At 43.0% G+C, this 24,418-nt stretch overlaps 2 protein-coding genes across 2 annotated transcripts; both read left to right on the plus strand.

Moving 5' to 3' along the window:
* The first annotated feature begins 2,599 nt into the window (after positions 1-2,599).
* slc7a8b (solute carrier family 7 member 8b) lies at positions 2,600-8,715 on the plus strand. Its single transcript, XM_068737833.1, has 9 exons — positions 2,600-2,715; positions 4,100-4,225; positions 5,073-5,226; positions 5,895-6,018; positions 6,242-6,345; positions 6,775-6,871; positions 6,965-7,114; positions 7,738-7,915; positions 8,279-8,715. Exons 1-9 carry the CDS (start codon positions 2,688-2,690, stop codon positions 8,377-8,379), a joined length of 1,062 nt encoding a protein of 353 aa, XP_068593934.1. The 5' UTR covers positions 2,600-2,687; the 3' UTR covers positions 8,380-8,715.
* A 2,073-nt stretch (positions 8,716-10,788) lies between these two features.
* Positions 10,789-24,402, plus strand: ap1g2 (adaptor related protein complex 1 subunit gamma 2). Its single transcript, XM_068737713.1, has 22 exons — positions 10,789-10,904; positions 11,532-11,734; positions 12,277-12,401; positions 13,263-13,404; positions 14,052-14,148; positions 14,229-14,305; positions 14,432-14,527; positions 14,837-14,917; positions 15,173-15,271; positions 15,382-15,437; positions 16,229-16,342; positions 17,233-17,373; positions 17,828-17,882; positions 18,517-18,639; positions 19,775-19,864; positions 20,112-20,239; positions 20,398-20,502; positions 20,657-20,804; positions 21,492-21,639; positions 21,812-21,963; positions 22,637-22,735; positions 23,034-24,402. The coding sequence occupies exons 2-22, from the start codon at positions 11,534-11,536 to the stop codon at positions 23,139-23,141; spliced, it is 2,385 nt and encodes a 794-aa protein (XP_068593814.1). The 5' UTR covers positions 10,789-10,904; positions 11,532-11,533; the 3' UTR covers positions 23,142-24,402.
* The last annotated feature ends 16 nt before the right edge of the window (positions 24,403-24,418 follow it).

Here is a 24,418-nt window from a genome sequence, read left to right on the forward strand (position 1 = left end):
TCACTCGGAGGCCCCTGGCCCCCAGTCGGGTGCGGGGATGGATGCAGGAAGAAGCTCCAGGGTGGCTCTCAGGAAAGAGATCGGCTTAGTCAGCGCCTGCGCCATCATAATCGGTAAGAACGAACATGTGGTGTTTCCTTCCACTCGTGAACTATTGGTAAGTGAAAATAAAGGCAGTGAAGCTCCCATCAGGTTTTAAGTGACAAAAAGAATCAATTTTATGGCTGACTTGACTGTTTTGGCTATCAGCAGTACTTCATACTGTCATGATTATTTTTTGGGCTTAAATAATGGACTAAGGCTGAGTGGAACAAAGAAGTTATTGTACTACATGAAAAATCATGAATTTAGTTTCATTTAGAAGTCATTACAGCTTGTTGTGTGAGAAATCACTCATTTGGAGTAATGGCGTCCAATATTAGATCCCAGCCACCCAAGTAGCCTAATATTTTCTCACTTTAAACACATTTTGAAAACATTTTTAGGATGTCGGTAAACCGTCCTCCTTTACATGTGTAAAAAAAAAAATGTAGCTGAATCGAGCTGCACTGACTTAAATCATGCAACCATTTACTTTGCACTTAAGTGGTTGGGCCTAACCGTAATCTCTCCCTCCATCACTTTCTCTGTCGTGATCGTGAGGGTTGGGCATCTTCGATACAATCGTCACGTTTCCAGGGAACCGTTAACTGCCAGGAAACCTGCTCAGTCCCTGCATACATGCAGAGAAAACCCCCCCAAAACAAACGTCAATGAAAAGCAATCTCACTAATGATGGTGTCTACCATAACTGTTGAGACTGCATTTTCCATCACCATCTTAAGCATGGTTAGAGTGTGGTCGCTGTACCGTTGACAAGAAGCAGCTGTGGCCTCGTTATAATATATTGATTATTATGGATAAATGAGTGTAAAAGCTCATCAATCATCTACGTCATTTCATTCAAACTGTATAAGATGGCAAATACCTTCTTTGAAATAAATCAGGGTAGGCGGTGTCGTGTAAGCGTACTGCAATCGTCTGCTCTGCTTTTCCCAGCCACTCAAAATTTCCCACTGGATGTTTTCAATAAGCTTACGTACTGTTTTTGCCTTCAGATTTGTGTGTTTGGTTCCAGGAGCCACACAGAGGATATAAACTAATTCCGCCATCTCCTCTGGTGTTAAAAGACACACATATTGTCTAAAATAAAGGCAACGTAAATATATTTCAGAAAAAAACTTGACTACAAAGATGCTAATTGCTTCTCTTGTAGACGGTAACAGCCTTGCACTACATTCAGATGTCAAAAGTAAAATAGAAAATACGACTCGATGATTGGGACCATTTTTTGAAATGGTCCAAATCATAATTGATCCCAAACGAGCACAGTTTTCCCCACATGGGCTGACCAGCAGTGGGCTTGTGGGATGCGAAACATGGGATACCTGATTGGCCAGTCCACACCGCTGGGTCAGGCTACTCAAAAAATATATTATAGCCCAGTGTGGAACAAATCTACAAGCCAGTACTGCGGGCCATGCACAGAAAATTCACTTTGGGAGGTCCATAGATGAAAATAATCTTATATAAAACCACAGGGTAATTCTGTAGTGGAAGAAAATACTGTTGCCACATACAAAATATGTGCACCACATGAAACGGGGAGTCATGTGACAGGAAATTGTATCTTTCCCTTTTATAGCCTGATATCTGTTTTATTGGCTTTTTGTTTCCCATTGTTCATAAGCATAATATCTGCAACGTTACGCTATTTTATACGGAAGACTTGTGACTTCTCATTGCATTCACAGTATTTATTTTTGCATATCTAAAATAGCATTGATATGCCAGAGCATCCAGCAACTGCTTCTAATTTGTATTTTTAATCTGTCCTGTCTGTTTTTTTAATTTTTTTATTTTAAACTCACTCAGGCAACATCATTGGATCAGGGATTTTTGTGAGTCCTAAAGGGGTCCTGGAGAATGCTGGCTCGGTGGGTTTGTCCCTCGTTGTGTGGGTCACCACCGGAATTATCACCGCCATCGGTGCTCTCTGCTATGCGGAGTTGGGGGTGACCATCCCCAAGTCGGGGGGAGACTACTCGTATGTCAATGACATCTTTGGAGGACTGGCTGGGTGAGAACAAATATTTGCTAGGTGTTGTCACACACGCTGTTGCTGGGTGTCGTCACACACACTGTCGCTAGGTGTCGTCACACACGCTGTCGCTAGGTGTCGTCACACACGCTGTCGCTAGGTGTCGTCACACACGCTGTCGCTAGGTGTCGTCACACACGCTGTCGCTAGGTGTCGTCACACACGCTGTCGCTAGGTGTCGTCACACACGCTGTCGCTAGGTGTCGACACACACGCTGTCGCTAGGTGTCGACACACACGCTGTCGCTAGGTGTCGACACACACGCTGTCGCTAGGTGTCCACACACACACACACACACACACACACACACACACACACACACACACACACACACACACACACACACACACACTCTGTTGCCATGTGTCATCACACACACTGTTGCTATGTCTCGTCCACCTCCTGCTGCTGTTGTCCCTCAGGTTTCTGCGTCTGTGGATCGCAGTGCTGGTGATCGCCCCCACTAACCAGGCTGTGATTGCGCTCACCTTCTCCAACTACGTCCTGCAGCCCCTCTACCCCTCCTGCCTCCCCCCAGAGAGTGGCATGCGCCTGCTGGCTGCTGTCTGCCTGCGTGAGTCACGAAATTAAACTCAAGATTAAATGGCTGTCGTTTGAGGCTAGTGTATTAACAGATACAGAACATGATGCGGCATTTAACGGCCACTTTGAGGAATTAATTTCAGGCATGAATTTATTTGATTTCTAAACCCTTTCCGTTATGGGAACTTTGTGTGTGGGGAAAAATACCTTGAGTGAGATAATTTACTAAACTTTGCTTGAGCATCTGTAAAAGTTGATAAAAAATCCTGCGTTGCAAACTGGATATTAATGTAGCGTGCAACAAAAGACGCTGCATTAATAATACATTCTGTGCAGTGTTGGAGCTTGAGACATACTGAGGACTTGGTCAGGATATCTTTCTATATGGCCTTGATGGCTCTTTTGATGGCAACATTAATTTATTATTGAACCCTAGTCCAGACAAAAACATTTAAAAATAAAACTATGCAGTATTCAAATTATTACATTTCGCCTGTGTTAGCATGCTAACACACTAAACTAAGATGTGTTGGGTACAATGGTGCTTTGAGCTAAATGCTAAGTACAGCCTCACACAGCTGCTAGCTTGTGAGTGATGTATTGTACAACTCTTAACTTCATGGAAGAGAGATACTTAATTGCTGGAGTCCACCTTAATATGTACAGGTAATCAAGCAAACCCTGGGAAATGCATATTACATTGAAACGCTGATGTTGTGAAGAGTGTGTGTGTGTGTGTGTGTGTGTGTGTGTGTGTGTGTGTGTGTGTGTGTGTGTGTGTGTGTGTGTGTGTGTGTGTGTGTGTGTGTGTGTGTGTGTGTGTGTGTGTGTGTGTGTGTGTGTGTGTGTGTCTTATGCCAAGCAACGTTTGGTGTAGTTTCACATAAGTTCCACTCTAATTGTCAGATATACGAATACTGTCTTTGTTGCCACCTTGTTGTGAGAAGATATTTCTTGAATCAGACAAATTAATTGAATTATAATTGGTAAAACGTCTTGAGGCGGGGGATAAAAAATGTATTGGAGGGGAAAACTAATCCCCACATGATGGATGTGTGATGCAGGTACGCACTTCAACTGATTTGACTAATAAATATTTTTGCATTATGTCTTTAAGGTACATAAAACCTTTATTTAATTTTGCATTAATTTAATGTTTTCGGATGTAAAGCAGCATTTTGTATTTATTTGTACATTTCCCTGTTTCTATTGCAGCTCCACACATCTGGTACATTTTTATTTTATATTAGAAAACCAGGGTTGTTTCTATGTTGTTTATATTCAGATACCATGAAAAAGATCAAAACATGATGTAGAGGCCACATTTTGTAGAAGGCACCGTATTATTTGCAGGAACACTGTTTGTTCGTATAACGGGACAAACGTATTGTAACTTTTGTCTTGCTGTCCTGTAGTGTTGTTGACGTGGGTGAACTGCTCCAGTGTGCGCTGGGCCATGTACGTCCAAGATATCTTCACGATTGGCAAGCTTTTGGCCTTGGGTCTCATCATAATCCTGGGCGTCGTCCAAATATCCAAAGGTAGCATGTCTCTTTCACTCAGACCATTCATTTAGTTTCTTTCTGTCCATGTCTCTTATGGCAGTGGTTCCGTATCATTTGTGCTTTTAGCCTTTTGAAAGCGAAGCAGGGTCAACTTCATAATGTCTGCAATGTTCCCCCTTCAGTGTTTCATTTGAATAGTATTGAGGTCTGAATGGGGAAACGTAACGTGTCCAGTATTTCACAATAAATATGTAGTTTTAATCTTATTTCTTATTAATCATCTCATGACCGCCCCCTGATTTCCTAATCCCTTACTAGAAAACCCATCTTAAGGTATGATGCTAAAATAGCAGCAACGCTTTAGCCGCCTCACAGTATAGTTCCCTTGTGCCTCCCACGGGATTTATGATTCAGTCGTGAAAGAGGGATTACAGTCACTCATAGCTCTTCATCCCACTCATAATACACACAAACTCATTCATGTGACCTAGCCCCTCATATCCCGCTTTGTGTGACATAGAAGCTGGAGATGCAAGAGGTGGTATTGCTTGCCTATGGCTGAATTCTAAAACTAAAAAATTCAAAAACTGTTAAAAATGGGGATTGATGGTCACTACCACTAAGTTACCTGCATAGGAGTAGACTTAAATGGGGTGTCTCTAGATTTCCATGTAAACACATTAGACCTCTGCATCTGTAATCAAAAGGCAGTAATGAACTGTGTATAACATGGAAGGATCATAACCGAAAGACCTTTTGAATGCTCTGTAAAAGCATCATGTGTTGTGTCTGGCGACCTCTGCTGCTCAGGTTGTGTAGTGAAGAACCAGCTCGCATCAAGATGGACTACAGTGAAGTCTGACGTTTGCTTTTTGGTTCACAGGTCACTATTACTGGTTGGAGCCGGTTCACGCCTTTGAGACCTTCCGAGAGTACGACACCGGTCAGATGGCTCTGTCCTTCCTACAAGGCTCCTTTGCTTACGGAGGCTGGAACTTCCTCAACTACGTCACAGAGGAGCTGGTCGACCCGTACAGGTAACGTCTGCACAAGCAGCAAAACGCAGAAAACTTTCATTAGTTTTTCATTCATTCATTAAACTATTACAAAGGGGATTTTGCTATTGAGATAAATAAAAAAAACACATGGTTTTATGAAGACCTCTCACAAAAAAATTAATAACATAAGAATTTGTAGACGAAGATAGAAAAAAAGTTATGAAAAATGTTGTGCAACACACAGGCGAAGGCCACAACGTACACAGTTCCAGCAGTTTGGTCCATCAAATAAGCATTCAGCTTGAATTAACCATTTGTTAGAGGGGATGATTGTGGAAATCTCTGCCACAGAAGTGCCATCGTTTTGCAACACAATTTGCTTCAGATTGAATTTTCATTTCTAAATCTTGGAAGATGCAAATGATTTACACGTCTGGTTTTGTACATGTGGATTTACTCACTGCGTTTGTCCATCACTTGTTATAGGTACCAAATGCATCACACACACACTTGTACATTAAAAATACATGTTGCTCTGTGGCCACTTTATTAGGTACACCTGTACTATGCAATCCCAGCAGGATGAATAGGAATCCAAATGTTTTGCTTGTTTAATCGAAGGTTGGTTGCTTTTCTCTATGGTAACCTCAAACTTCAGTCACAGAAAACGGTCAATGTACCGTAAACCTTGTCTTTCACCCTCCCAGGAATCTGCCGCGTGCAATCTTCATCTCCATCCCCCTGGTCACCTTCGTTTACGTGGCCGCCAACGCGGCCTTCATCACAGTCATGAGCCCCCAGGAGCTGCTGGCCTCCAATGCTGTGGCAGTGGTGAGAAAACAGAGCCACGTCCAATCTGAATGTAGCTGGAAGCAGATCACACTCTGTACTCACTTTGAAATGGAGTAGTTGCATTAAAAGTAACTACATTAATCTGACGCACGCTCCACATTGTAGCATAAACACTTGATGCGTCTTGATTAGTCACTGTTATTAAAAGTATGTGTTAAGTGTGTGCTACTTGTTCTCTCCGTCTGCTCCTCATTTCTCCCAGACATTTGGAGAGAAATTGCTAGGAGTGATGTCATGGATCATGCCCATCTCTGTGGCGCTCTCCACCTTCGGGGGAGTCAATGGCTCCCTCTTCACGTCGTCTCGGTCAGTTTGTCCCCTCCTGTCCTCTATTTCACCTTATTGCAGCTTCTATGCTTGTTGTTTTTTTGACACTTGTTCCCATGCTGATATTAGAGCCCGTAGATGTACTCTGAGAAACTGGACTGAGCAGGGTGAAAATGAGAAGCTTAACGGGATTAAAATCCATGGGCAGTGTAAAGGCTCATCTCTGAGGCCAAAAGCTACATTTCAGATTGTGGGGAGAGAGCCTGAAGAGAAGATTGTACTCCTCTAGGAGCGTATTTGACTCCAATAAGATGACCCCACTTGATCAACCCATCCCAAAGTACTGCGCCCGTTGTTCTCCTGTTCCGGTTCATTTTTTTTCCCCCCAGCACTTTTGACTTGAGCAGTTTCTCTGCACCAGCTGGCTCTGTTCTCCGGACTTAACGGCTCTCTGGTTCTGTCGCTCAGGCTGTTTTTTGCCGGAGCGAGGGAAGGCCATCTCCCCCGTCTGCTGGCCATGATTCACGTCACACACTGCACTCCCATCCCAGCCTTACTGTTCACTGTGAGTCCTGAGGGGGAAAAAATAACACATCTACTTTTTGTCGTGTCCTCCTCATCTTGTACAGAAATGCTAACTTTCTTTCACCATGTTCAGTTGATCTCCACCCTGCTGATGTTGTGCACCAGTGACATTTACACCCTCATAAACTACGTGGGTTTCATCAACTACTTCTTCTATGGCGTCACTGTCGCCGGGCAGATTGTGCTGCGCTTCAGAGAGCCCGACATGCATCGACCCATCAAGGTAAAGACACAGACGGAGCAACTACAGAGATCACTTGTTGGCCAAACTTCTCTCTAATTCTTCTTGGTTCACGTTAGAGAAATTCACTCGAAGCCGATGTAAAAGTAATTATCACTGGACATTTATTCTTGCAAGAAGGAGACAGAGTTGAAATGCATACAAGTCATGTATCAAGGCTGCTCAGAGGTCTGTGTCTGATATTTATACTTCGGATAATACACAAGTGCGTTTGCACAGAATCATTTGCATAAAGCTACGTGGCATGTCTTGAACTCGCCCCTTCCGCACAAGCAAACGTCATCTTGATGTCTAGTATACAATCGCCCCTTACAGAAGGTCACAGTGACTCCTAAATGAGGAACATCTGAGGATAACAAGTGTGAAGAGAATTCACACAGGAGCCCCAGACATCATGGAGCCTTGTATGTTAAACAATAAGAACAGGTCATTCTAAAAGTTATTTTTCTCCAACAGTTCATAACCAATAATCCAATTTCACAAACTCTTTTGAAACAGACTGATCAAGAAAGGTATCTATGTGGCAAAGAAAATGTATTTATACTTGTTTAATGATTTTTATCTTATTTCCTCTTCTACAAAACGATCTGCTCCTCATCCACCAGGTGAGCCTGATATGGCCAATAATCTACCTTGTGTTCTGGGCCTTCCTGTTGGTCTTCTCCCTCTTCTCTGATCCGGTCGTCTGCGGTATTGGTCTGGCTATATTGCTGACTGGTGTCCCAGTGTACTTCCTGGGAGTCTACTGGGAAAACAAGCCACAGTGTTGTGATATTACCATGGGTAAGGCAACATCCTGGTGTCTTTACATAGAGTGTGGTTCATCATTAAACGCAGAGGTTAACGGGATACACAGATGTTCCGTTTTGCTGCATTAGTCGACACAAAAGGTTAGCCAGCTTCACTTGTAATTTAAATACGATGCAGCTAAAAGGTCTTTTTCACAAAGACCCAAATAAAATATCGTATAGGTGTAATAAAGCTACAAGATTTATCACAAAGTTAAACCACTGTGATGGACTCATACAAATAGGATGATAAAGGGTTGAATGTATTTGAAATCAAGAATTTCTATGAACCATTAACTCTTAATATCCAAATAATTTTTTTTCTTTATTTTTTTTTTCTTTCCCCAACTGCATCCAGGTAAAATTACTCATCTGTGCCAAAAGCTCTGTGTGGTGGTCTATCCGGTCATGGAGCGGAGCGTGGCGCCTCAAACCGATGATGATGACGACGACGGCTGATTGAACATGTGCATAAACAAACACTGACAATGCGTCACATTTTTGGCACAAAAAACAAAGGCACTCAGGAAAGACCCTCAGAAAGATTAGCATACATATTCACTTAGACTCTGTTGCTCTGTCGTGACCGGCCTTAATGCTCTCCATCATTCCACTATGTGGTCTATGAACAGATGTTTGAGATGAAATGTCACTAAATTTAAACTTATGAAACATTGCAACTGAAATTATGACACACAGGTCTGTTCTGTTTTCATGTTGGAATGGAGAACTTTGTCCTCTTGTCTGTCTGGGAGACGGTGGAGAAATATTTTAATATGCAAGTTGTATGTATTGTTCAAGCTCTGTATTTATATTCTCACCTGACTAGAGTAACACTAAAATGAAATTTACCAGATGGTTTAATGTTTATTTTTAATTCTCATTGGACTCATGCCCCATTTTATTAATACTTCATTCAAAATGTTCCCCTTTGAATACATAGAGGCAGAGTTGGATTTAGAGAGCAAATGTCTGTTTTTCCTTGCACATAGATGTCTATTTCTGATTATCACTATGAAGAGTTGAGAGGTGGCTGATTATATTTCCCCTTAAGAAATATTTGCTGAATATGCAACTTTTCCTAAAAAGTCAGAACAAGACAAAAATACCAAAAAGCAAATATATTTTCTTTATGTATTAGTGGACGGACAGCCCATGGTAGAAAACAAATCTTCAGGAAAGTTTCTAACGTTTATATATTCTGTGTGTGTGTGGAAGGAGGGCCAACGGTGAGTTTTAAGAAAAGGGAGACTTGTTGAGAGAAAACTGTCACACATGCCTCTTTGGCACTTTAGTTCTGTCTTTCTTTCTCTGCACCATAATGCCACCCGCTTTGAGACTAATCAATCCGGAGCATCCATTGTCATATGGTGCTGCACCTCATTAATGTTTTATACACCTGTTGGAACACCTGACGTAGAAGGGGCGGAGTCTACGCACAATAAGCGGTCGAATTGCGGAAGTGATGGGAGGTTGACAAGCGAGCTGTCAGGAATTCACATTGCCCTCAATAACACCAGAAAGTAGACGAGTTTGCTTTCAAAATAAAAGCCTGAAACTCCTAACTGCCAAATAATGCCGCATGGATTAGAAGTTTTGGCTGGTTCAAGCCAGAACTTCTAATTCATGCAGCCTAGGTCACATATTTAATGGCTTATGTTTATATACTTACGAAGGCTTACAACAGTACACCTAAAAGACTACATGTGAGAGTTGGGTAACATTTATGTCTAGAACCACCACAAAAAACATTTCTAAATACAGGGTAAAAATACTGACACGCAGTAAGCTTAGGGCTGTCTGGAGCATTTGCACACTTTGCCAGTTGGTTAATCCAGTCTGTGTTCCACTTAGTGATTTCATGTCACAGATTTTTTTTTTGTCACTATTATGGGTCAGCAGCGCAATTCAAAAGCTGCTCTGCTAAAGTTATTTAGGAACCTCTTCATCAAGAAAAGGCCACTTGCACTTTAAAGGGAATAATTGGGATATGTGTACTTTAAATATATTTCTTATGTTATCTAATGTTTACAGGAGAATGTAAATTCACTTGGCAAATAATTGTATCCAAGGTAGTCTTCAATGACTATTTGTACTGGACCATTTTTCTACACTGGTAGACCTAATCCTTCTGTCCATCTGCAGATCAAGGCCATGTGATACGGTTGAAAGGCCTGAAAAAAAGCTAGCCGGTGGACCTCTAGTTATTTTAAAAAACATTTTAATGGTATTGCCAAGTTACTGTAGTAATAAGCCCTCTTTTCATACTATGTCAGGTAAAAATGCCTGCTATAAAAAAAGGCCTATTCCCAGCAGTGTAGAGAATTGAAAGCAGCATTTAGATCATTGTAAATTGATATAAAATATATTTTTGAACAGTTAAATTAATAAAAGTTTGATACAAAGAAAGTATATAGTCTTTTTGTATCAAGCCAGACATTTGGCAGCTGAAGTTCTGCTGGGAGAATTTACATTCATGACCTCAATATTTCTGACGCCCTGGTAATGACCCTGGCTCTTTTCCAATGCGTTTTTTTTTCAAGTAAGCGCATGCCATTGAAGCAGCTACAATGATACACTACAATGCCCTAGTACTTGCATACCTACATAATTATTGTTTGCACCCGTTTGTCCTGCTATGTCTAAATGTCTCGCAGGAAAAGGGACTGTTAACAGAATTTCTTTCTGAGAATGACTCATCAAATCATGTATAATGACCTCTCCAGTCAAATCCTTTAACTTTAGTTTGATTTTAAAGTCTAAAATATATTTCTAATAACATTCCGAATACGGTATTTATCAAATGGGTTTTATTTTGAAAGTTGTGACAGGAAGTCTTGTGATTATGTTTTTGGATCCATTGACACTATATGGATACACAGTATTTGGGATTCCAGCCAACTGACTGCTGTCGTGTATTGGAGGGGGTTCGGTTGAACCGGTTTACTTTTTTAAATATTGGCGACTCTCCGTACAGTGTAGAGGTAAGTTGTTATTTTGGAGCTTCAACCGTTCACATAAACAGACTGCCATGCTAGCTCTGCTAGCTCTGTAGCTCGACAGTCCGTCACTGAGCAGGCTTGACAGCATCTGCAAGGTTAGCTCTATCCGGTCACTCGGCTAGCCTCTGACCGGCATCACCGAGCGTCATGCTAACTTAAATATACGTGTTACGTTCATGTGTACTCACAACGCAAATAAATCATTTAGAGGTAGAACAACGATTGTATGGAGTGAATGACGCGGTGTACAATAATATGTCACCAGGAGCGATAGTCGAGTTTACCACACTTGAAACGTAGTTGAAGTACTTTGAGCAGTTTTTTTTTTTAAATACACACTTAAGTTGTGTGTTGCAGTGACAGAACAGCTCTTCTAAAGATAAAGTGTAGTTATTATAGTGTAGTAACTGCTTTGTCATTACCTTAACGTCACACACCTGGGGGGCTTTTCAGTACCAGGAAGTGAAATTGAACAGTGAAACTCTGCATAGTAAAGTAGTTTGTCCTATGTGAATTACTCTGCTAATATCTCTGTAATTTAATATGTCCACGACACCACATGCACACATACCAACACATATGCATCCTCCCATCTACACACGCACGCAGCCATGTCTCCATCAGTACCCCTGCAGGAGATGATCCGGGCCATCAGGTCAGCGAGGACGCAGTGTGAGGAGCGAGGTGTCATCCAGAGGGAGTGCGCGGCCATCCGGGCACAGTTCCGACAAGCCGACAACGGGGGGCGATCGCACAACCTGGCCAAGCTGCTCTACGTGCACATGTTGGGCTACCCCGCTCACTTTGGTCAGGTGAGGGGCTTTCGCTAATGCCCGTCATGGGTTTGCTTGTGTTAAGGGGGGTCAGCAGGGGTGGGGAAACCATCAGGCAGCTGGAGGGTCTGGGTCTCAAGTCTTCGCTGACTTGTCCCAGTGGACCAGTCCCAGTGTGCAACCACTATGTCCTGAGCCGTGATCCCACACAGACATTATCTGTGTGATCTGGTGGAGCTCGGAACACGCAGAGAAATGAGAAAGCACATTGGGGCATTACATGCTAAATATAAAAAGCTAATAAGAAAACTTGCATTTCTTGCTTATTTCAGACTTTCCGTGTCATTATAACACTTTGAATTGTGGTTAATTCCCTCAAGCAAAGTCTGCAGCCTCGCAAACCCATGTCAAAAAAAACAAAACTGGGTCGCTAAATCCCTCTCAGCTCTCAGGGCTGCTGCTCTGACGCTGACCTCCACTTGGAGTGAGCAGCAAAGTCCCCGGGGCCGGGCCGGTGTTATCAGTTGTGTCACTCTCTCGAGTCACTTGACATTTAAAGGGGATGTTGCTCTTCCTACTAGATGGAGTGCGTTCGGATGATAGCCAGCCCTCGCTACAGCGAGAAGCGTGTGGGATACCTCGGAGCCATGATGCTGCTGGATGAGAAGCAGGATGCCAGCTTGCTCATCACCAACTCCATCAAGAAGTAAGGAAAACACATCTAAAAAGAACTAGTTTTACTTGAACCTGAATTTAGCGTTCATATAGAATTAAAGGGGAACCCCAGTGATTTCACACTTCAAAGTGTGTTTACAGGTCTTGACCCCAGAGGGAGTCTTGTAAATTGCCTCAAGTGATGTCACGTGAGTCAGCGTTAGTTGTTGCGGAAGGCTACAAGTTTGAAAGTGAAAAGAAAAGTGAGGTCGCTGAGCTACAAGCTGGAGGCTACAGTAGCAGCTACTGACCAAATCTCCAACCAAACTATTGGTAGTTGAGTTGCATTGTGGGTAATGTATGTGCCAGCTTTTGACAAGGGCATAAAATTAAAAAAGACGTATAAAGAAAAAAAAAAAATTATTACAAAAAATGTAATACATGGTTTATAATGCATTAAAATAGAGTTGTTGTCAAAAAACAGAAACATTTAAGCATTCTTTAACATGTCAAGAATTTTAACTCCTCACATAAAGGTGTATTACTGATAATGAACATTAGATAACACAGTACAACATAGCTGTAATCATAATATAATAATTTATCAAACATTCATTATCTCTGTTTACACCAGTTATGGATGCTTCATGTGAGGAGTTTTTGACAAGTAAACACTTAAAATAGTCTTATATCGTCATACTATACCATACAGTGTAGGAGCATATTATAAGCCATTTATATACATCTTATGAACGCTAAATGAGGGGGTTAAATGACATGTTACCAAGTGTTCTGTGGTATGTACTTGTGGTATTCTGAGCAAGTCAGATAGTGTACTGAGAGGAGGATGTTTCTGTTTGATTTCAGTCCAACATTCTTGCACTCACTGTCGTCCTTTCTGTGTTATTTCCAGTGACCTATCCCACAGCAACCAGTATGTACAGTCTCTGGCTCTGTGCACGCTGGCCTGTATGGGCTCAGCTGAGATGTGCAGAGATCTGGCACCAGAGATCGACCGGCTGCTCCGAGCATCCAACTCCTACATCAAGAAGAAGGTGGGGACCTAGTTTTAGTTCCCAGTAGGCTGTAACAATATTCACATTACTACTACTGTAATAACCACTTTATAAAAGTAATTCTGTACTAATGTTTTTGTAGGCCAAGGAAGTTAGCATCGCACTGGTACCGTCGGCAAAAAGCCAATGGGATTTTTCCATTCGATTTTGGGTCATTGCAGAAAATAAACTCTGCGGCAAATGATACTTACACTTTTTATTCAGTAAGATTATCCTCACAAATGAACACCGCATTAATATCATTATTATACTATTATTATTATTATTATCTTTGAAGCGTGAATGCAATTCATTTTTCTTACCTTTCGCTCTCCATTTAGCGACTGCCTTCTGCTGAGTCCAGGTTGAAAAATACCAAAGTTATCCTTTAATACAATGTAACCGCTTTTTGAATGAAAAACATTTAAGAAGCAATGTTGGGCCTCTTCTCTCAGAAACAATATGACCTAAACATTTTCATTGAAAAGACACTATAGTTATGTGCTGCTCATTTCTAGCGTTGGGGATGATGTTCATCCAGTTTAAAACAGTTGTTGTCCTCAGATTTGAATCTTTCATCAGCAGGACAAACTCTCAATGTACTCATGATATAACGGTGCTGATGAAGTGCTCCGCTCTTCTTCCAGGCCGCTCTTTGCGCTGTTCACATCGTGAGAAAAGTCCATGAGCTGGGGGAGCTTTTTGCACCCGCCGCTCGCTCCCTCCTCTCCGAGAAGAACCACGGTAAGTGGATCTTAATGACTCACACCTTGGAGCTTGCCTCTCAAACACTGTTTCCAACCATTATTCCCATTTCTCCCCAGGTGTGTTGCATGGTGCCGTGGTGCTCATCATTGAGCTGTGTGAGCGCAATCCAGAAACACTGGAGCGGTTCAGAAAGGTAAGATGTACACACACACACACACACACACACACACACACACACACACAAACAAACATGTCTTTGTCTGATGAGTTTGGTATCTCTCCTTGTATGCTGTCGTGTGTTTGTGTCATGTATTTATAGACAGTACCAGATCTGGTTCAGATCATGAAAGGTCTGGTCCTTTCGGGTTATTCTCCAGAACACGACGTGGCAGGAATCAGCGATCCCTTCCTGCAGGTCAGTCTGCACTCGTGGGATCATATTGCAGGATCATATCTCCCTATTTGATTAAGTTAAATGGGTACTTCCCATTGATTATAGAGCAAAAATACTTCAATAACATGGGAGACGTCTTATCTGTTGTAATAAATCATTATCACTCTCCTCTCTTTATGGCTCAGATTTAGTCTTAAATGAGTACAGACTGCTAATACATTTTCTCTCTAACACACACAGATGTATTACCCTTCCACCCGTTTTCGCTGATGCCGTGCACCAAAATATCTTGTAGTCCGTCTGTTCACTCGCTCCGGTCTCCGTCCTCAGGTGCGCATCTTGAGGCTGCTGAGAATCCTCGGCCGCAACAACGAAGGAGCCAGTGACGCTATGAACGACCTGCTAGCCCAGGTACAATGTTCACCTTCAGAAGTAGTGGAAATGTATCTTTTCATGTTCTTTTTTATGTTTGTTAAGTTGTAACATTATGTATATCCCAATTTCTATTGATGAAGCTTTTCTCATGCTGACTACCCACTCCCACACTCAGTTTTTTCTTTTTTTTATTCCAAACAAACACATCACTCACTGTGTGCTAGAACTGTCACAGATCTTTGGTACCCGTCTCAAATAAATACATGCGTGTGTGTTTGACTTGCCGTACAGGTGGCGACCAACACTGACAGCACTAAGACTGTGGGCAACGCGGTGCTGTATGAGACTGTTCTCACCGTGCTGGACATCAAGTCAGAGAGCGGCCTCAGGGTAAGAGACTAGTAGCACTCCTCACTGTGTTTAACCGCCTTCATACACAGAGATGTGTTGTGTTACCTAATTACTGTATGAATGCATAAAAAACACATGCTTCATTTCAGGTTCTGGCTGTGAACATCTTGGGAAGATTTCTCCTGAACAACGACAGGAACATTCGGTTAGTGTTGCTTTCCTTCCTCCCTCCACATTCCCGCATCTCTTTCCCTTGACACCTCTTCCCTCTGTCCTTCCCTCCTTCCTCTCAGGCTCATTTGACCTTTTTTGTTCCATTCCACAAGGCCAACGGCAAACTCATATCAGCCAGACAGAGAAACCTCCCAACAGGCTGCTATCAGTCTGAGCCCACTAATCACTTTCCCCGGAGCCATTCTCCAGAGCCACAACAGAAGGCCGCTGTCTCGTCCGTTAATGCTGATCTCTCAATTTTGGGGCCATGTCATTTTTCATCAGACAGTGTGGAGACGTGTTACAGGTTCCTTTGGGGTTTTGTTATCCTCTTCTTTTTTTGGAATAGGGGTTGTGTGGACAGGTGAGCCTGTCTGTTTTACCTGCAGGGCCCCTTAGTGTCTCTGTGGCTGACAGTAATAGGACTGCTTTTATTCCTGCGAGACCTGCCTGGATAGATAACATGTCTCCTGTGCATACATAAATATTTGAACAGTCCATGGGACATTTCAAGTGGAAAGATGAATTATTTATCTCGCCAAGTTGAGAAAGTGAAGTTTACACAATGCCCGACAGTTGCTCTTGATGGTTAGCTGACGGTTAGAAATCATTTTGTGAAAGCTTTTTATTTGTTGAATATATTCTGCTGCACATCTCACTCACAGCTCTTCACCATAATGCAGTATGAAGCTGGAAACATGACACCTTTCATATCTGGCTGTTCTATATTTATATTTATGTCCAGGTACATTGCCATGACGTTATATTTATATTTATGTCAAGGTACATTGCCATGACGTCTCTTCAAAAGATCGTTGGCACGGACCACAATGCAGTGCAGCGCCACCGGGGAACCATAGTGGACTGCCTGAAGGACCAGGACGCGTCTGTCAAGCGGTAACTTTCACCTCTTCTCCGCTTGTCAGGCACAGCTGTTATGTCACAGATGTTCAGTAGACTCAACACTTTTCCAATGTCACCCCCTAATTAGTGTTTTTTTCAAATGTTTTATTCAAATGGGATCAGAAGTGGAAATCAATTAATGTAGGAAAGCTCTCTAAAAGTATGTATTAATATCCTTATTTTCTGATGCTGTCGTCAGAAGTAATAACTTGATGCCTCCCTCTCCTCAACAAAGCAAGATGACGTAAAAGTGTACGGGTGTTTTCAGACTGCAATGCCGATCGATGGCTTCCCCCGATCCCACTAACAACACCATACACTACAGTTTACTTGGATGTGTGATGACTTTAAACTCATCACATGCATCATAGATATTTTTTCACATCCATCACGTAATCGCCTGCCTCGCGATAATGCCGCTATTGAGGACAAAATGTTAAGATAGCTTGATACTGTGAGCTTCCCAGTGATTTACAGCTCCACTAATGAGGATGAGAATAGAGCAATACCTAATTGATCCCTGTGGTTAGGTTCTCCTCACATGGTCCTCAGCAACCTTTGGCCACTAACAGGTCAGTGTGTTGCTCAACAGCACGTAAGCAGAGTGGGTTCTATTGACACGGGGGCATCTTCCTGCTCCAACAGCACGACATTCTGGATGTTGATGGATGCAGAGGGATTGAACATTTTCTGTACCCACTGAACTGCACCGCTATGTCCGGTCAGTTGAGAGCACACTGGCCTTGGCTGTGTCAACACAGAAGGAACAGCGGTCTAAATTTAGATTTTGAATTAAAAGAGAAAATGGCACCAGACTCTCGTTTTAAAGGGCCGGTACGTAGCCTCGACTGACCAACGTTAACCCTCTCCGGCCATCTCTCCAGCCGTGCGTTGGAGCTCTCCCTGGCGCTGGTGTCGGCCTCCAACATCCGCTCCATGATGAAGGAGCTGCTCCTCTTCCTCTCCTCCTGTCCCCCTGAGCTCAGGTCGCACGCTGCCAGCGGCATCTTCAACGCAGCAGAGAGGTGAGTGACACGGCGCAGACACATCAACAGACACCCACGCACGGGAGCACACGTACAATCATGTGCATGTGAATACACTTAATGTGACGCAGCTGTTGAAGTGTTTAGGCTGTAAGAAAAAAAGTCTCTGTGCTTCTGTATATGTGTGGCTTCATGTCCCACTCTGTGTCTGTCTCCGCTCTCTACGACAGCTCTGTCTCTTTAAGTGGCTCTGAGACGATGAATAGTCCTCTGTGTTTCTGCTGTACACACTCTACCTCTTGATGCACTTCGTTTCTGTGGATGGATTTGCAGATGGATTTGTGTGTGTGTGTGTGTGTGTGTGTGTGTGTGTGTGTGTGTGTGTGTGTGTGTGTGTGTGTGTGTGTGTGTGTGTGTGTGTGTGTGTGTGTCTGACTCCCCCTCAAGCACCACTGAGAGTGTGTGTGTGTGTGTGTGTCTCTGTCTCTGTCAGGTATGCTCCCTCCCAGCGCTGGCACATTGACACCATGCTGCATGTCCTCATCACGGTAAATACAGCCCGAGCCACTCGCCCTGCTGCCCTCTCACATGGGTTCTTCTCACTCACTTTAGGTTGTCTACTGCCGTCATTAACGCACCGTGGGTTAGTGTAGACACCAGGGGCCACGTGTGTATGCTGTAAGATACTAAATATGCATTTACATAAACAATACATTTAGCAGAAGACAGTGTGTTCACCCTCTGTACAAACTTTATTGCATTCAGCCCCAGCTCCTGAACAGGCCATTAATCCTGTTCTAATGCCCTCCATTTTTCATTTTGTGCTCCATTTGGGAAAGGGAATAAAGGAAATTGATGTAAAAGCTAATGCTAAAGCTAATCATTTTGCACTGTTCTATCTGAAAAAGATGAAGTGTACAGAAAGGGTAATGGTGGAGATGTGGCATTAATTAAAGCTTAAACAAGATCGGTAAATGTCCTTTTATAATGTAAACGAACTGTGATGGAAGTCTCCAAGTGAGGTCATCGTGTCTGGGAGGGAATGTAGGGCGACCCAAATACTCGGGCCAGCTGTCTCGCTAATGGAGTTTGGTGTGTGTGCGTGCGTGTGTGCGTGCGTGCGTGCGTGTGTGCGTGCGTGCGTGTGTGTGTGTGTTGTTCTCTCTGATTCCCACTCTTCAGGCAGGGGGCGACGTGAGAGACGAGACGGTGCCTAACTTGATCCAGCTCATCACCAACGCCTCAGAGCTGCACTGTTACACCGTCCACAAGCTGTACCGTGCTCTGCTCACGGACATCTCTCAGGTGTGTGTGTGTGTGTGTGTGTGTGTGTGTGTGTGTGTGTGTGTGTGTGTTCGTGTCTCTGGGCATTTCCTGCTGTTAAAGAAACACTTCAAAGTTTTAGGCAGATTGTTTTGTTGGTCAGCTTACTCATTGAGTGAGTTAAAACAACATAATCCATAACATCTGTCTCTGGGTTTCTCCCTGCCGATCCTTTATTAAACAAACAATAAACAATGATAAAGTGAGATTAGATTCGTCATAGATAGATTACTGTAAAAGGTTATTTAAAATTTGACCTCCCATTACAAATCAGTACCTCAGTTCTATCAGTGAAACTGAAATGTTGAAGAAAACGACAGGAACTTCGCCATAGGTGTCAGGACCAGACTATTTAATCACAGGCTTTGACAAAGACTTCTAATAATAGTCGACACACACTCTCACACATTCTGAGCAAAGATATAATATACATATAGATCCACTCTAACATGAAGAGCCCAGACTCTCATATTTCCTGCCTTTGACCCCATCATGGATCCAAAAGATATCTTTTGTCTAAAAGACAATAATAATCATGTTTAAAACGTGATGCCACAACTGGTCTGAGATCAGCACAAAAGGGATGATTACAATTTTGCATACCATCTTATCATTTATTTGAATTTATTGACTGAATAGAATTGATTTGAGTTTTTAGACAGAAGTCCTTTTGGTTGATATCTATTCTTATGTAAATATCAGAGGGGAAAACAATCATGTAATCTCAATTGAGGATCATTTTTTTAACGCAACACAACATGCAAAGCATAAGAGCTGTTCACACATTTTCATGAGAAGAAAAGTCTGTGCCAGTCTGGAAGCAGGCAGAGCCGGTTTGAGAATAATAGCAAGGCTCTCAGTTTAAAATTGGCTGATGCAGCCAGGTTTATTTTTGGAACCAAGTCGGATGAGCCGCCATGTACTCATCTGCAGTGTGGTGCAGTTTCCCGTCTTCCACCGCAAAGAAAAAGTGACTCTGATGTTTCAAACTGCTGTGCTGACCAGCAAGCCAATCCCCCCCCCAAAAGTTAAAGCATTACTTTCTGATTTATTTTCTTTTTACGATGTGTGTTTTGTGGATACGTAGTTGTGTGAGTGTAACATTTTGTGTGTGCAGCAATCGCTGGTGCAGGTGGCGTGCTGGTGTATAGGAGAGTATGGAGACCTGCTGCTGAGAGGAGACTGTCAGGAGACCGAGCCTGTTCAGGTACCCACACAGCTCTATAGAATCAGTCAATACCAGCAGTAGTGATCCAACCTGTTGCTGGGTCATGAAAGGTTTTACATTTGCAGCTCAGGTAGGACTCAAAGAGACATTTTTGATTCTCAGGTCCTCCAAAATCCTTCGCTCAGTTTCTTCATCACTCAGCAGAGGCTACAATGTGCCATTTGTATCCCTAGTTATAAAGAGATGTCAGCTTTCAGACCCTGTGTTGACGGCGTCTCTCCATCAGGTCACCGAGGACGACGCCCTGGACGCCTTGGAAACGGTCCTGCAGTCGCACATGTCATCGCCGGCGACCAGAGGCTTTGCTCTCACCGCCACCATGAAACTGAGCACACGCATCACGGACAATGTGGAGTAAGAAACACAGAAACATATATATATATATATATATATATATATATATATATATATATATATATATATATATATATATATATATGGTTACAGTATGAGTTGCAGTAATGTCTCAGTGGTCCACTAACTGCTTGTCTTCTTCACTTCACCCCTGCCAGCCGTATCAGAAGCATCGTCAGCATCTATGGCAGCTGTATAGATGTGGAGCTCCAGCAGAGGGCAGTTGAATACAATGCTCTGTTCAAAAAATATGACCACATGAGGTATGCAATGAAGTTTTTTTTCCCCTCCTGGAAAACTAGAAGTAGAACTAGTTTCGTCTACATTGCTTTTACAGTTTTAGTGATGTCTACAATTGATGGTAGAAGTCTTTTCTTTTCTGGCCACAAAGAGGTGAGATGTTCCCTCTCTCTGCAGGGCAGCAGTGCTGGAGAGGATGCCTGTGATCGAGAAGAACTCCCCGGGTCATACCAACGGAGAGTCAACAGGGGAGGCCATCAAGGACATCCCGACAGCCAAAGTCAAGCAGGGAGAGCCGCTGCTGCCCCAGCAACCTGCTAACCAGGTAGAACACGTCGGCACAGATTCATACATAGTATGTCAAATGCAGTATACCAAAAATACCAGGATGTTCTGCAAGCCGGCATGCTTTTCTGGCTATTCTGACCCACAATTCAGTGCACTGCAGATATATGAGCAAGAGGGTCAAAGTTCAAGGGGCCCTGTTATTAGGAAGTAGTATGTCCCAATGGAATGCATACTGCATGCAACAGTACATACTTTGTAAGGGCAGCAGCAGCTTGTACTAAAAGTAAAAAAAATAAAAAGTGTATGATTTGGAACACGGCTACAGACTTGATTACAATGGTTCCGCTCTAAACTGTTGGAAACGCGTGGTACTTTTTGGCTAGAAAGCACCAGTGTTCCAAGAAAGTTCAGAAAGTCAAATTGGAGAGTAGCCCAGCCAACCGGTTTAGCAGCAATGTTCTGGTGAAATACACAAAGTGACCATGCAAATTTAGACTTTCAACTTAAAGGCACAGAAGTTTCATCTTAAAAGCTATTCACTGGTGTCCTTTTTCTTTTTTCAGTTTTTTACGAGATGTTTGTTCTTCAGTTACCGTTCAGAAAAGGGTGCATTCAAATAACGTTCACACAGCCTTACTGTCCTTAAGTATACTTAAGTGTGTGCTTTGAATATACGGAGTAATGTGTTCTCATGTCCTCCTCCCGTCTGTGGGGTTCTCCTCAGGTGTGTGATCTCCTGGACCTGCTGGGCGGCTCTGAGGAGACTGTGCAGCCCAGCCCAGCACCCGGCCTGTCCATCAACGCAGCCAGCACTGCTGGAGGAGACCTCCTGGATCTGCTGGGAGGGTTCGAACCTGCACCGCTCGCACCAGGTGTGACCCTCAGTGACACACACACACACACACACACACTAGTTTAGACTGAAAGGAACACCAAAGAGGAACTGATTTTGAACATGAAGCTAGAGAATGAAAAGTTTGGGGGACTGGAACCAATAGATTTAAACTAATGTACCTGCGTTTTATTACGTCTGTTTTTCCGTAGCTCCCACGGTGCCGGTGTACGAGAAAGGCGGCGTGACTTTGACACTAAGCTGTGAGAAACAGTCAGACACAGGCCTGACGGTCACACTAACAGCTTCCAACTCCACCGACTCAGACATCAGCAGCTTCACCCTGCAGGCTGCAGTGCCCAAGGTTTGTCTCACTTCCTGTGATAAAACACACACATGCATGCTCGCAGTGGAAGTGGTGTTTTTTCCCCAAGCCATCCAGACGAGCTATCAAGCTTTATTTAAAACTGATCGAAGGCTTTTACAAGGAACCTGTTTCCAACATCCGCCGTCACTATGAGCAACCACGAATGATTTAGGCTGATGGTCACCAGTTAACACGGTCACTCGTTAAACCGAGACACACGCGGCGTCTGAAGCTGGTTTCTCCAACAAATACATATATGGGGCCAGTTGCTAACGTATTCTATTCGGTCACTAATAGCACACAGATCTGGAAAGTCATGTTGTTGAGGTTCTCTATCCTTGGTGGTTTATATCTTCACATACCTTGACAAGCTGCCCCCCCCCCCCCTCATTGTTTACAAACTGTAATAGGGTCTGTAGGTTCTCACTAGCTCCCTAAAGCAAACAAGCATTCTCTGTTGCTGCTGGTTCACCAGAACATCCAGCAGCTCGTGGCACAATGTACTTGTACTTTAATTAAACATTATCAGTACCAGAGTATCACTTACACAGATACTTGTTACGCTGCTTACAGGGTGTATAGGTTTTAGACCCGGCCATGTTCTCGGCGGTAGGCATCAGTGCAGCAAACAGAATCTGAAAGCATGCATGTGTTTGATCCCCCCCAACAGAGTGTCCAGTTACACATGAAGGCTCCCAGTGGGGACTCTCTTCCTGCACGAGGCACAGCTAAGGTGATCCAGATGGTGGTCCTCAACAACCCAAACAAGGTGAGTTTGACAACACACACACACATGGACACAAAACTATGATTCCCATTCGTCAGGTCAATCAGGAGTGTGACCCAGCAAAGGAGAAAATAACGTTGGATCAGTTTGGAAAATTTGAACATTACAATCTTCACACTTTATCTCCAAATTGTCACACAACTCCCACAAACCTGTTGTTGTATTTGGCAGTAACAATACCTCAAGTGTGCGTGCCATCAGCCAGTTCCAAATATAGTTCTCTTGCTCCCATCCCAGTTGAATCAGAGCCGGTTCTACTAAATCCTCATTGCTCCTCCAGGTGAACCTGAAGATGAGGGTCCGCATATCTTACACCCGCCAAGCATCGGCCTTTCAGGACACGGTCCAGATCGACTCGTTCCCCGGACTCGATGCTGCCGGCCACTGACAGCGGACATTCACTCACACGGGACTATGACAACAGTCTGTGTATGAGTCAGCAGGCGTCGCCCGACACTGATGGAAGGTTGTTGTTTTTTTGCAGTCACACCCTCTACACTAAACCATCCCAGCTGCTGCTTCTGAAATTCATGATTTTGTTGCCGTTTCTACGGCTGAAGAACACTTTTCTTTCACATTAACTCTGTTTGCCCCTCCTCTGGAGTCCAAGTGTAAATGTGATATTTAATGTGACAAAGAGTTTGGAATATGCCCTTATAATATACTAAATTATGAAGTAATGAGTTTCCTGCCCGTATAACTTTGTCTGATTGTTTAACTTCATGAATATGTATTTTTATTTGGCTCCTGTCAGTCAGTACGCATCACTAGATCAGTTGTCCTCCCACAGCACTCATGTTTATTCCCTTTTAAAGTGATTTCTTTACCTAACGTTTGCCTTTACCATCCTCACCTTCTTGGAAAGCAGCTAATCACTTACTAATGACCCATTACTATTATGAAATGCTCTAATCCAGTACACTGATTTTACTGGGAAACGCCAGGATGTGAATTTGAGATTGACAGGTGTCAGATTTTAAACACAACCTCTTGCGTTGCATATTTTTGTCCTGCCTCATTCACCCGAACATCTCAGAGAATCCTCCTCCTAATTAATTCTCCCGTGCCTTTCATCCCCTCGAGCACTGAGCTTTTTCTCAAGTACAAAACAAATGCAACTATATTTGGTTTTAGAGGCCAAGAAACATTTTTTATCATTACCATTCAAGCTTGCTTTTGCCTACCAGTATCTTCCTGTCTATTGTTTACAGAGGCACCGGAGTTATTTTATTTTCTGAAGACTGTGTATAGCGGTACAAGATGTATATTTCAGATTTTAAGTATGTAAGCACAATTAGATGATAAATCTTTGGAAAACTATCTTAATACAACCCTTTGTTGTAGAAGGAAAACACTGTAAAAAAAACAATTTTTTTTAGATGGAGCCAGTGTATCGCATCAGTAACGTGACGACTCGTCTCTTGATCACGGACCTCTGTTAAAAACACTCCTGGATGTCAGCAATGGTGCTCTAAATGGATTTCAGTGCAATGGATTTTCATCTTTACCAGACTGTTTCAGATCACTACCTTCAAACTGTAAAGAAAATAACAAGAGGTGTATTCGGTCAGTTACGTAAAATTGTCTTACTATCTTCTGTCTCACATCATTTTCTAAATTAAAAAACAAATCAGTTTTCAGAATCCTCAGCTGTGTGTGTGTGTG

The sequence above is a fragment of the Cebidichthys violaceus genome, unplaced genomic scaffold, assembly GCF_023349555.1.
Source record: "Cebidichthys violaceus isolate CVI_PGR_0920_01 unplaced genomic scaffold, fCebVio1.0.p SCAF_8, whole genome shotgun sequence".
NCBI lineage: Eukaryota > Metazoa > Chordata > Actinopteri > Perciformes > Stichaeidae > Cebidichthys > Cebidichthys violaceus.